The 13,641-nt window shown below is 42.7% G+C and overlaps 1 protein-coding gene across 7 annotated transcripts in view; it reads right to left on the bottom strand.

Moving 5' to 3' along the window:
* Window positions 1–13,641, bottom strand: part of LOC127574151 (receptor-type tyrosine-protein phosphatase mu-like) — a 746,263-nt gene that overhangs the window by 274,058 nt on the left and 458,564 nt on the right. For all 7 annotated transcript variants that reach the window (XM_052022906.1, XM_052022912.1, XM_052022911.1 and 4 more), the window contains exon 8: window positions 11,056–11,364. In XM_052022906.1, the coding sequence (XP_051878866.1) occupies window positions 11,056–11,364 (309 nt within the window). The remainder of the gene's footprint in view (window positions 1–11,055; window positions 11,365–13,641) is intronic.

Below are 13,641 nucleotides of genomic sequence, written 5' to 3' on the forward strand. Positions count from 1 at the left end.
CTTCTCTGTAATAAAGAAGCTTACACCAGAAGTTGCTAGTGGAAGATATCTTGAGTATATTGGAATTAGCAAAGTTTAAATGTTTTTATTGGTTCTCCTGCAGAATTCTCATGGATAATGGAAGGAGAGAAGAGGAATGGTAATCTATGTGACCTTCACTTGGAATCCATGCTTGGAGGTCCTCAAAGCACAAGACAGAAGACATTGTCCAGTTGGTGATTGGTGAGATTATGTGGAGGGAGCCCAGAGAAAGCAGTTGAGGTGTGTACAATAATGACATTTAAGAGATATTTGGATAAGTATATAGATAGAAAAGGTTAAAAGGGATGTGGGCCAAACACGGGCAAATTCCTAGCTTAGGTGGACACCTTGGTCGACATGGATGAGTTGGGCCGAAGGGCCTGTTTCCATGCTGTACTACTCTATGACTCTCTGATTCTATGTTGTATAGCATTCAGGAAAGGGGTAATATTGTCCATGATCATAGTTAGGTGGTCATCTATGTGACTTCAAAGGATAAGTAATGTGTTACGAAGAATACAAAGACAACATAAGAACATAAGAAATAGGAGTGGGCAATTTGATCTCTCAAACCTTCTTCACCATTCAATATGATCGTGTCTGCTGCTTTACCTCTGGAAACATTGGTCTTGATAACTTCAGAGGAAAAAAGCCTTTGGTTTAGATGAGTTTAGAACCTATAGCTATCCAATCTTGGAAAGTGAACCAAATTCTTCAAGGATTTAATGGAGTGTGTAGACTATTTCCGAAAGACTGAATATCTGATCGGGGAAAAAAACATTGTCAAAAGTAGGTTACGATAAGAAGAATTTGAATACCGCTTTAATATCTACCATTTTCAGACCACACAAAGTGTGATTCAACTGTCAAAATGTCAACTAGCAGTAGCAGTGGCTTAATATTAGCTGAGTGCTAGAAAAGGCTGACTCAGTAAGATGTAGAAAGTGCTTGTTAACAGAAGTTAATCCAAATTGACTTGCATAAAAAATTATTGGCTGCATCGAAGAAAAACAGAATCCTGAAAATACTCAGAAGTCAGTCAACTCTTAAAGAGAGTAAATCTGGCTGTGATTCTGTGGCTCGTCCAGCATGCACAAGCCAACATCCTATTAAGAATTTGACAGGAGGGGTGGGACCCAGATAGTCATGTTGAGGCCACGTGTCAGGGTTTCTGAGACAGTCTGTTTGGAAAAAGGCTGTGACCTCCCAAAACAAGGTACCAAAGGATTAAGGAAATGAGGAATTCAACAAGAATCTGGCTTAAATCTGGCAATGGTCCACTTGGTGAGTTTAACAACACGCACACCTGCAAGAACACATGAGGCAGGGTTTATTTTCAGAATATTCAATTCTGTTCCCTTCTTTAAAGGGAGCCAGACTAAGACATTTTACTGGTGGAGGCGGGTCATGTAGCCAAGACCTCCTAAGAAAAAAACTGCAGATGATAGAAGTCTGAAATAAAATCAGAAAATACTGAAAGCATTCAGCCAGTCAGACAGCATCTGTGGAAAGAGAAACAGAGTTAATGTTTCAAGTCAAAGTGTATTGACAGATGGTCTTCAGCCTGACACGTTAGCTCTGTTTCTCTTTCCGTACATGCTGTCTGACTTGCTGCTTGTAGCAAACAATGAAGATGTATCGGACTTTCCAGCCATTAGGAGAAGATGGACCTATCAGACACATGCACTATAGAAAGCATCCTATCCGATGCATCACAGCTTGGTACGTCAACTGTTCTGCCCAGGACCCCAAGAAATTGCAGGGAGTTGTGATCGCAGCCCAGTCCATCACGCGAATCAGCTTCCCTCCTCTGATTCCATCTAGATGTCCTGCTGCCTTGGCAAAGCAGGCAACATGATCAAGAACCCCTCCCACCTCTGTCATTCTCTCTTCTCCTCCCTCCCACCAGGCAGAAGACACAAAAGCTTGAAAGCACGTACCACCAGGTCAAGGACAGTTTCTATCCCACAGTTATCAGACTCTTAATGGACCTCTCATATGCTAAAGATTAACTCTTGATCTCCCAGTCTCTCTCACTGTCGTCCTGGCACTTGATATGTTGACCTGCACTGCACCTTCTCTGTAGCTGCACCACCATATTTCACTGAGTGTTGCTCCAGATTTCCAGCACCTGTAGTCTTTCTTGTGACACATTCTGTTTTTTGTGTTACTACCTCAATGTGCTGATGTATGGCATGATCTGCCTGGAAGGCACACAAATAAAAGCTGTTCCCTGTATCTTAGTACAGGTGACAATAATAAACCAGTACCAATAACAACACAACCCCTCTTCTGCAAGTTCCTGGCAGCAGACATCTATTTGACCCTGAATTTTTGGATGGCTGGAGCACCATAATGTTTGCAGCTAACTAGAACTCCAGTTGAACCCCCCCAGTCACTGAGATTTGGTCCCCTGATATTTGGGCACGGAACCCAGAAGTATATCCAATATGTGGAAGTAAAATTAACAGGAAAGTTGGGAAAGGAGAGAAAAGCAATGAATAAATATTAGCAAATAAAATTAACATAAATCCATAGGTACTCTGTGAGCACATAATGTCACATTGTCGAGCGAAGAGTGAGCTCGCGGAGAACCCAAATGCGGTGCACTGGTACGAGACTGGAGTCGGGATACCTCCTCAGAACCAAACGCAGGCAGCAACCGGAAGGAATCTTGACTCGGGGCTTTGAGGTGGGGTCCCAACACGAAAACTGGATATCCTAAGAGGAACAGTGAAACTGGGACTGCTCTAGAGTTGACAGCTCTAAGCAGCCAAGAGACAAAGTATACCCAAAGGTTGACCAGTCTGGTAGCTAGGGAGATCAACGTATCCATGTTGGTTGTCTCATCTCATGCCGCCACCTCATCCTTTATCCTGTTGCAGAGGCCTTGCCAAAAAAAAAAAACCCTAGAGAGCCACTGATGGGGCTCAGGTGTGTGTTGTTATGCGATTAGTGGTGCATGGAATCCATGTGCTGCACAACGAGGCACCATCAATGGAACTGAATCAAGGGCCAGCACTTGGAACCATGACATATAAAGTACAACAGATGATTTAAGGGAATGTCAGGGTCTATTAAGGAACTGAAAGATTGCCCAAGGAAGCAGAGAATGTAGGTAACATTCCTAATGAATACTCTGAGGCTCTCTTCACAAAAGAGGGACGTGACATTGATGCTGATGCTAAGGCTGATGACTGCAGTAAATTGGATGGGATAAACACTGTGAAAGCAATTATAAGCTTTTACATGTTTGAAAATGGATAGATCATCAGACCCAGATGAAGTATATCCTAGGCTGTTGAAAGAAACAATGGATGAAATTGTAAAGGCTCTCATTATAATTCTTCAATATCCCTTGACTATAAGTATTGTGCCAGAGGATTGGAGGACTGCTAACATTATACTGTTCTTTAAAAAGGGAGGCAGGGATAAATCAACTAATTGCTGATAACTCTGGAAGGTCAGCAAATTAGTGGAGTTTGCTCTAAGGGACAGTGTAAGGCTTCATTTAGAAAAGCACATTAATCAGAGACAGTTGGCACAAATTTGTTAAGAAAAGATGGTCTCTAACTAATCTGATTGAATTTTTGAGGAGGGAGCAAGGAGGTGGATGTGGTCAGAGTGTCTGATGTGATCTATGTGGATTTTTAGCAAAGCTTTTGACCAGGGAAAGTAGCAAATTGGATCCAAAATTAGCTTAGTGGTAGGAAACTAAGAGTAATCTTTGACAGTGCTGTGTTGACTGGAAAACTATTACCAGTGGGTTTCAGAGGGCTTGGTACTTGGTCCCTTACTTTCTGTAATATATATTAATGATTCTACCTAAATGTAGAAGCTGCAATAAGTAAGATTGCTGATGGTACAACAATTAGCTGTGTGTTTGACAGAGAGGAGGAAGGTTGCAGAATGCTGGAAAGTCAATGGACAGAGAAGTGGAAAATGGGATTTAATCCAGTGAAATGTGAGGTAATGCATTTGAGAAAGTGCCTCAAGGCAAGGGCATATACAACAAATGGCAGGGTATTGAATGATGTCAACTAACAGACCCTGACTGTATGTCCTTGAAGTCAACAGACCAGGTCAATGCTTACAACCGAGTAGAATGCTTCCTATTATTAGCCAATAGCTAGAATGTAAGGGCAAGCAGAATATAACGTTAGTCCACAGTCTAAGTACTGTGTATACTTCTGGTCATCACACTGGACAGGATGCAGAGGAGATTTACAAGGAGGTTGCTGGAACTGGACAATTGTACCTATGGAGAAATAATGGATAAATTCAGCTTGTTTCATTGGAACAAAGGGACTGAGAAGAGACATTATAAAATTGAGGGTCCCAGATAAGAGTAATTAGGAAAGATCTATAACCCTTTGCAGAGAAGTCAAAAACAAGACAGCATACATTTGAAGTTATTGGTACACTAGTACCTTTGCTTGGTATGCAAGTTACATTCCAAGGATCCAAGTGAAAATGGAATCAACACTAAAAAGGATCATGATAGTATTATATATAGAGGGGTACATCACTGACAGTGGTGTTGGGCCAGGAACTTAGCACAGATCCAGCAATGAATTACACCAGCACTCAGCGTAGAGAGGTTCCCTGTGAATCCTCAAGTTGTGGGGACTGGAGGCAGCGATGAGGCCACTCAGTATGTGGCCAGAGCCAGAGCTACAGCCTGGGTGACTCGTTGAGTGTGAGCTTTGGCTGAGGACTGGCAGCGTCTGCTCCACGTGTTGACAGGCCACCTAATAATGCAGTCTTTCTCATCACTTCCTGTTGGATGAGTCATAGAGTCATACAGTGGAGAAACAAGCCCTTCAGCCCATTGTGTCCATACCAGCCATCAAGTACCACTTCCCCACACATCTCCAGTAAGCTGCTTTGTGAACTATTTTAGGGTGTTCTGCCATTTAAAAGATGCTCCTGTTGTGGAAATCTGAGACTTTGTGACTCTAGAGAGCAAATCTTATGAGGATCTGGATCAGAGATCAGGGCAATAAAAATGGAAGATAAGATATCTTTATTCATCACACGTACATTGAAACACACAGTGAAATACATCTTTTGCGTAGAGTGTTCTGGGGGTGCCGCACTTCAGGCACCAACATACCATGCCCACAACTTCCTAACCCGTACATCTTTGGAATGTGGGAGGACACCGGAGCACACCGGAGGAAACCCATGCAGACACGGGGAGAACGTATAAACTCCTTACAGACAGCGGCCGGAATTGAACCCAGGCCGCTGGTGCTGTAATAGCGTTACGCCAACCACTACACTACCGTAGACTTGCATTTACTAAGTACCTTTCACGTGTCTTTGATGATATCCCCAAGTACTTTACACCCAATGAAATATTTCAGGAGTGCGGTCACTATTGTAGGAAGCACAGTGGCAAGTTTGGAAAGTAATGTCCCACAACAACGATGCAATAATAATTAGAAAATCTTATTTTGCACTGGTAGATGAGGGGAAAATTATTGGCCAGCTCACCAGGAAAAACTCCCCTTCTCTTCCAAATATTATCATGGGATCTTTTACATCTAGTGAAGAGACAGAAATCATCATGCCAAATTTCACCACATAATAATTCTCTAAACCTTGCTCCCTTCTGATGAATCTCTGTGTTGGAAGCAGAGCTGTATAAACTCTATCTTTTTAATCATAGAAGGAGGCCATTCAACCCATCATGTTTACGTTGGCTCTCTGAAAGAGTGGTCCAATTAATCCCACTGCTCTGCTCTTTCCTCACATCCCTGCAATATTTCTTTTCCAAGCATACATTCAAGCCCCTTCTGAAAGCTGCTATTATAGCTGCAGTGTACACCTCAAAATGTTCCTGTATTTCTGATGAGAATGGGATTTGAAATCATTAGTTAGAAGTTACAGGAGCAATGTTTGTTGGAATTAAAAATTCACAAACAAAACAGGTGCTGTGGAATTGGACCCGTGGCATTGGCACAAACAGGGAACCCCCCACTGCCAACGGTCAGTGAAGCTAATAACAAGCAGATGGTTATTAGAAATAGGATTGTAGGCAGTCTCTTGTGGAGTACACTGCTGCCCTAACATGTCTGTGCTTCAGTATCATAGCCTGAGAGAATCTGGCTGGAAACTGTCTCTATTGAAGTTAGAAATGTGCATCAGCCAGAGGACATGTTCCAAAATTACATTTCTGTTTACTTTCCAAGCCCTCACAAATATGTGAGACATGAAAACCAGCACCAATCCTACTTGACGTACTCCCGTTGAAGTCAACTAGACCAAAAGTTGGGAAGTGAGTACAGCCAGGGGTTGACACATTTGCAGCCATTCAGCAATGGCAACCAAAGGCAAATTATATTGCCAATACTTTGTTTAAACTACACAATCACACGGACCTATGTGTTTGCTATTTAGGTTCATTGTTTTTCTTTTATTTTTCAATTCCTTTGCAGCAGTTTCCCAAAGGTGCTGCATCATACTGAGATAGGGTTCCCTGCTGCTTACCACAGTCTGGTACTTCAGTATATCACCTACCCTTTCTCTTGTCAACATTTGCCATTAATTCTCTTACAAACTCCAATAACCCAGTACCCTTGCTAGTGCCGCACCAGCAGATTTTCTGAAGTATTAGAAGTTACTCCTATTAATATTCAAGCAGGCTTTATTTCCTCTTCTTTGCCTGTTAAATAGCTGTATAATAAATTTTCTAGTGAATCTGCTGAGATCTTAAAGGGAGCAGGAAATGTATAAGCACCCTGAACCCCAACTCGGCCACAAATCTAACCATGTTCTTGACTTCTGGTACCCTGTAGCCCTGTCTCTGTCTCTGGCCCACAATTTGGATCCTGTCCCTGGCTGTACAACCCGCTTGCATTCTGAACCTTCAGCTCACATTCTGGGCTAATGAGTGAGCCAGACGCTGGATCATTAGGATTTCTGATCAATTGGACGCCTCATTATTGGAGTTCTACTTTGGATAGGTAGTGTTAAACGGGGCACCAATCCAGATAGATTAAGTGAATGGGGAAACATTTTGGTAGATGGCATAAAGTGTGGTAACATGTGAGGAAACTTTCACAACCTTCACTCCCAGTTGAGGTGTGGTCCCATCAGCAACCATTTCCCAAACCCAAGTGGGCACTATTTGTGTGTGACTCTTTGAATATGCGCATCAAAGTAGGATCGTTTCCAGTCCTCATCTGATGACCTAGCAATTACACTTCCAAAGGAACCCAAACCAATCACTTTCTTCATCTTACCACAGGAACCTTTTGGTTTAACCAACATAACACAGCAATGCACTTGAAGCCGATTTGGTATTGTGGTTCAACCGCACACCAGTGGGTGAATAAAATGTTGAATGATATTTCAAATTTTTAGGTATGCTTTGTTGCTCAGTCAAGCTGTCAGTCATTCCTCAACTTGTATTACTCTTGCCTCAGTCAAAAGATGGTGGGACCAAGCCCCACTCCAGAGATCAAGGTTGCAATTCAGTCCAGTGTGGAGGGTTTACTGCACTGTCAGAGGTGTCATCTTACAATGCAATGTTAAACCAAGGCCCCACCTGCCCTCACAGGCATTCAAAAGAAATCCCATGAGACTATATCGAAGAGTTCTCCTAACATTCTAACCAATACTTACTCCTCTGTCAACAGTTTGAAGCAGATTATCTGGCCATTATCACACTCGTATTTCCTACATTGCAAGAGTTACTAAACCTCAAAAGTTGTAAGGTGACACAAGAGACTGCAGATGCTGGGATCTGGAGCCACGCACAAAAAGCTGGAGGAACTCAGATCCAGTCGAGATGAAGGGTCTCGACCCAAAATGTCGACTGCCCATTTATCTCCACAGATGATGCCTGACCTGCTGAGTTCCTCCAGCTTTTTGTGTGTTGCTCAGAAGCTGTAAGATGTTTTGGAATATTTTGCATTGTGAAACTAACTACATAAATGCAAGCTGAAAATGCTGGAAGCACTCAACAGGGCAGGCAGAATCTGTGGGGAGAGAAACAATGTTAACATTTCAGGTCGAGGTGGCGAAGGGTCTTCAGTCTGAGACATTAGCTCTGTTTCTCTTCCCACAGATGCTGCTTGACCTTCTGAGTGTCTCCAGCAATTTCTGTTTTTATTCCAAATTTCCAGCATCTACATTTTCTTTGTTTTTGGATAAAAACTAGGGCAGGCATGGTAGTGTAGCGGTTAGCATAGCGCTATTACAGCGTCAGTGACCCAGGTTCAATTCTGGCCACTGTCTGTAAGGAGTTTGTACATCCTCCCCGTGTGTCTGTGTGGGTTTCCTCCGGATGCTCCGGTTTCCTCCCACATTCCAAAGACGTACGGGTTAGGCAGTTGTGGGCATACGTGCCGGAAGCGTGGCGACATTTGTGGGCTGCCCGCACAACACTCTATACAAAAGATGCATTTCACTGTGTGTTTTGATGTACATCTAACCAATAAAGATATCTTATCTATATCTTATCTTAACTGCAAACCTTTAAGTCATTATCTATTACTATTGATGGTGGATGAAGAGTCATACCTGATGGCTCTGTCGTACTGTTGCATTGAAATTTACAGTGTTTCTGTAAAGAAGGCCTCAAGAAAAATCAACCACAAACCCAATGCAAAATATGTTTGTGCATGTATGGATATGTCTGTACATTTCATGAGGGTGTCAGTGAGAGTCATATTACACACCTTACATATACAAACATATTTGTGTGTTATGAATCTGGAGAGCCTTAATTCTAACCCTGAACTGTTATTTCAGGCTCTGGGTTGCTTAGCTCATGCCTTGGAGCTAGTTTGTGCAGAATGAATCAAATCCAATCAGTATTCCAGCATGGGGTTGGTTTTCATCTGTATTGCCCTGGTGCTAATCTGACAAAGTGATAACCCTGCGATTATAGACATTCCTGCTTCAGCACTCTACACAGGGCATGATCCCCTCCATCAGATTACTGCCAGGCAGTGAAGATAAAAATCCACCCCCTTCCATCCACTACATCAACAGTCCGTTCACCAGCTTAAACATTCATTGTATCAAATATTCACATCACATTGCTGCTGTGTGCACCAGCTACAGGTATTGGTCTTGGTTTATTATTGTCACGTTTACCGAGATACAGTGAAAAGCTCTTGTTTGCGTGCCATCCAGACAGAGATCACGCCATACATAAGTATATTGAGGTTGTAAAAAGAGAAACAGATTGCAGAATTTAGTGTTGTAGCTACAGAGAAAGCGCAGTGCAGGTAAACAAATAAAATGCAAGGGCCACGACGAGGTAGATTGGGAGATCAAGATTTCACCTTTAGCTTAAGAGAGGTCCATTCAAGAGTTTGATAACAGCAGGATAGAAGCTGTCCTTGAGTCCAGTGGCACGTGCTTTCAAGCTTTTGTATCTTCTGCCCAGTGGGAGAGGGGAGAAGAGAGAATGACCGGGGTGGGAGGGGTTCTTGATTATGTTGCCTGCTTTCAGGCAGCGGGAAGTGTAGACACAGTCAGTGGAGGGGAGGGTGTTTTTTGTGATGGACTGGGCTGCGTGCACAACTCTCTGCAGTTTCTTGCAGTCTTGGGCAGAGCAGCTGCCATACCAAGCTGTGATGCATCCGGATAGGATGCTTTCTGTGGTGCATCTGTAAAAATTGATAAGAGTCATTGGGAATATGCCAAATTTCCTTAGCCTTCTGAGAAAGTAGAGGTCCTGGTGTGCTTTCTTGGCTGTAGTGTCACGTGGCTAGACCAGGACAGATTGTTGATGATATTTACACCTAGAACTTGAAGCTCTCATCACCTCACCAATACTTCTTTTGCACTACCTCAAAATCTGTGACCTGTGCAGTGGAGGCATTTCTACTACTGAACATTTTTTTCCTGTAATGAAACAGGTTGTGTCCAGCAAAGATTGGATCTAACACATATTGCAGAGAATTGCACGGCGTGTAGCACTGAAGCAAGGCCTTCTGATTATCTCATCAGTTCTGGTGGCCATATTCAATGCAAATCTTTTTAAAGATTTGAAATAATGATTAAACTCAGGCTTGCTTCACCTGAGACCTTGGAGGAGATTTTAACCGTCAATGGGTCTCTTTAGGGAATACACTGGTTTTCATTAGTTTGCCCACAGAGGTAAAGGCCAGAGTAAAGAGGCTGCAGGCCTATGCCAAAATCTGGCCACCTCATGCCTCCAGCTGGCAATCAGGCCCTGGGGTTCACAGTAGAAGGGGAGGTGATGAGGGAGCTGAGGAATCTGTACCTTTACTTGTGTAGCCTAACATCTTCTTGATCTCAAACTACATACAGGTAATGGGCCCACAAAAGCCGGCTACTTCCACTGGCAATACAAAAGAAAGCTCACAAATTAAACTCCAATGACCCCATCCATCTCTAATCTTCCTCTTGGGAAAGATGGAGTCACTTCCTCACTGAGGGCAGAGTTAAAATAACAATTGTGATAAGGTTCTTGAGGTAGTATGAAATTATTCAAAGACTTATGTTTCTCAGTAAACCATCACAAATCACTTCATTAGGTAGACAGTCAGGATCTTTCTCCCAGGGTAGAACTGTCAAATACTAGAGGCTATAGCTTAAAGGTGACAGGTGGAAGGTTAAAAGGGGATGTGCGGGGCAAGTTTTTTTACACAGAGAGTGGTAGGTTCCTGCAATGGCCTGCCAGGGGTGGTGGTGGAAGCAGATACGATGGTGGTGTTTAAGAGGTTTCAGATAGACACATGACTATGCAGGGAATGGAGGGATATGGATCATGTGCAGGCAGAAGGGATTTGTTTAATTCGGGCTGTTCCTGTGCTGTACTGTTCTATGTTCTATCTGGCGACTCTGAGGCATTTGTCTTTGCCACCTACCCAGAAGCTAGGTTAATATCAAAGGTAGCTAGATCCAGGCGGAACATGAGAGAGTGAATCACAGGGTATACAGGGTTAAAGTTGAGTCCTACATACTGGGGCTGGGTATTTTGAACATTGCCATCAATCACAATTAACGTTCAAGCTTCCACAATACCACGTCAAATTTATTGCTTACCATCCTCGTCTGTCTGGATCACAAGCTCCTCACTTTCTTTTCTCCCCTCTGAGTTCATCAGGACCAGTTTCACACTGACATTGGTATATGGTGAGAGACCGCGCAGTGTGTACTGTGGAGGAGAATGCCCAGTGTCTTGGCAGACTTCTTCGCCCACGTGTTCTTGATCTCCCACCACGTACCGGTAATGAACCGTGAGGTTAAAGCTGTGGCAGCGGGTCACATTGTAACCAAACGGCTCCCAGCGGATTGTGATTTGTCTCGACTTGATCTCCATAACTTCCACGTTCCTTGGCCCATGCATGGGATCTTTTGAAAGGAAAGAAAACATCTAGCTTTAGTCCAGAAAATGCAGTTTCGGAAAAGATTTCATCTGTGCTAGGAAATCATAAGCCTTTAATACGGATCATCTTTATGATTATGTTCAACAGAGAACAACAGGTAAACTTATTCATTTGATTTGTATGTATGAACTAATCCACTATATTCTCCAATAAGGTTCAAAGTCTTATCTAGGAGTCTTTAAATATTCATAGACTGATGTTCCTCAGTAAATCATCACAATTCACTTTACACTCACTTACGCTGTGTTTGGGAAGAAGACAGTAAAGAACATAAGAAATAGAAGCACCAGTAGGCCATTTGGCCCCTTGTGCTTGCTCTGGCATTTGACTAGCACATGACTGGTCTGCTACTTGAACTCCACTTTCCTGCACCAATCCCAGATCCCTCAATTCTCTTAATGTTTGGGAGAAATTAAAGGTCAATCACCATGTGTTTGTTTTTGCATACCTGATCACAATTAATTTAGGAATGCTATTGGTTTGTCTCTTTTGGGTTCAGCCCCCTTGAATGGATGTGGCAGAACCATTAAAACACATAGGTTCAGTCCCTGCTTTGTGATGAACTTCCAGTCTCAAACAGGGCAGCAGTGTGGGCAGTTTGGCTTCAGCAGCCTTGGCCTAGCGGTGGGAGTACTAACCAAGACTTCTGATTGATAGAGACACAAGAGACTGCAGATGCTGGAATCTGGAGCAACAGACAAGATGCTGGAGGAACTCAACAGGTCAGGCAGCATGGGTGGCGGGAAATGGACAGTCAATGTGACATCTGGACAAGATGAGGGGTCTTGACCCGAAATGTCGACTGTCCATTTCTCTCCACAGATGCTGTCTAACATGCTGAGCTCCTCCAGTATCTTGTTTGTTACTCCTGACTGATTCCAGTGTCCTGTTGAAAGTGAAGATGTGGGTTTTGGGTAAGAAACAGATCTGTCACTGGCATGAAGCTGCTGAGATTGAATAGAGGAAGTGGTTGAGGCAGGTACATGAACAACATTTAAAAGTACTTGAACAGGTACATGGATAGGAAAGGTTTAGAGGGATATTTGCCAAACATGGGCAAATGGGACTAGCTTAGATGGGCATCTTGATTGGCATGGACCAGTTGGGCTGCAAGGCCTGTTTCCATGCTGTATGACTCTCCGACTCTATTCTCTTGACACTCACTGTCAAGCCTCCCCATATAAATTGTGACCCTTCTGAGGGTTGAAGAACTGTATTCCTGAATGAAGATATTACCTTTGGGGGAAAACAGAAGCCTGCTGGGAGCTAAGGGAGTGGTATTGGTTGATACCAAGAGACAAGCACTTTTTCAGAATAACAGAAGAAAGGGATAGACATGTAAAAGAGGTAAAACTTACTAAAAAAAATTTTGTAGATCTTACTGTGAATCTACAAGGCAAATTGCCCTGCTGAGCTCCTCCCATCACCTTCCCTCCATTCCAGTTCATGACTGATGACGTATAATGTTGTTCTTCCCCGGGAGCTGGTCAGACCAGCAATCACGGACCCCACAGAGTGTCTTGCAAAGCTAACCCAGCAATGCAACAGGATGTCCTTTGCACTTGACCAAATATCATTCAATCCGCCTGCTTTTACCCCCAGATAATACAACTGGTAAGTCAGTAACAGTCTCCGTGCAGTTAAGTAAAACCAGCATTTCACACAAAATGTTGAAGCAGATGCTTGCTTGTCATCAGAAAGATCTTAAACTAATGATGACAAGTAGCTAGGTTAGCCCCAACAACAGCTTTGTGGATTAGGTGCAGGAAGGTGGATGAGGAAGAAGTTATTAGGCTCTGTGTGAGCTTCAGCCCCAGTAAATACCATCTAATATTCAATTATATTTCTGTCAAAAGCCATCATCCTGATTAAACAACATGTTCTAACCTACCATTGATCCTGAGCTGAAAACATCAATTTTTGATACTGATAATGTATTACAGAATTTCATATTTTCATACTTGTGAAGATGTATTATTTGATTATTAATGGCATAGATATGGAGGACATTGACTTTAAATGTCTTTATGTAATGCACAGCCACATGTTTTGAAAAACTGATCTTCAAAGATTGAAAAGGAAATTCCAGTCAACACAAACATTTTCTTTTATAACTGCATTACGTAGAGGAAAGAGAATACAAGTATAAATGAATTCAAATATCTTAACTTTTTCTTATTTTGAAACAGTTAGCTGTAGGGCATCAAAATCATCTGTGACAGTGACAGACAGTAATCATTTA

This window comes from Pristis pectinata, chromosome 9, assembly GCF_009764475.1.
Source record: "Pristis pectinata isolate sPriPec2 chromosome 9, sPriPec2.1.pri, whole genome shotgun sequence".
NCBI classification, from domain to species: Eukaryota; Metazoa; Chordata; class Chondrichthyes; order Rhinopristiformes; family Pristidae; genus Pristis; species Pristis pectinata.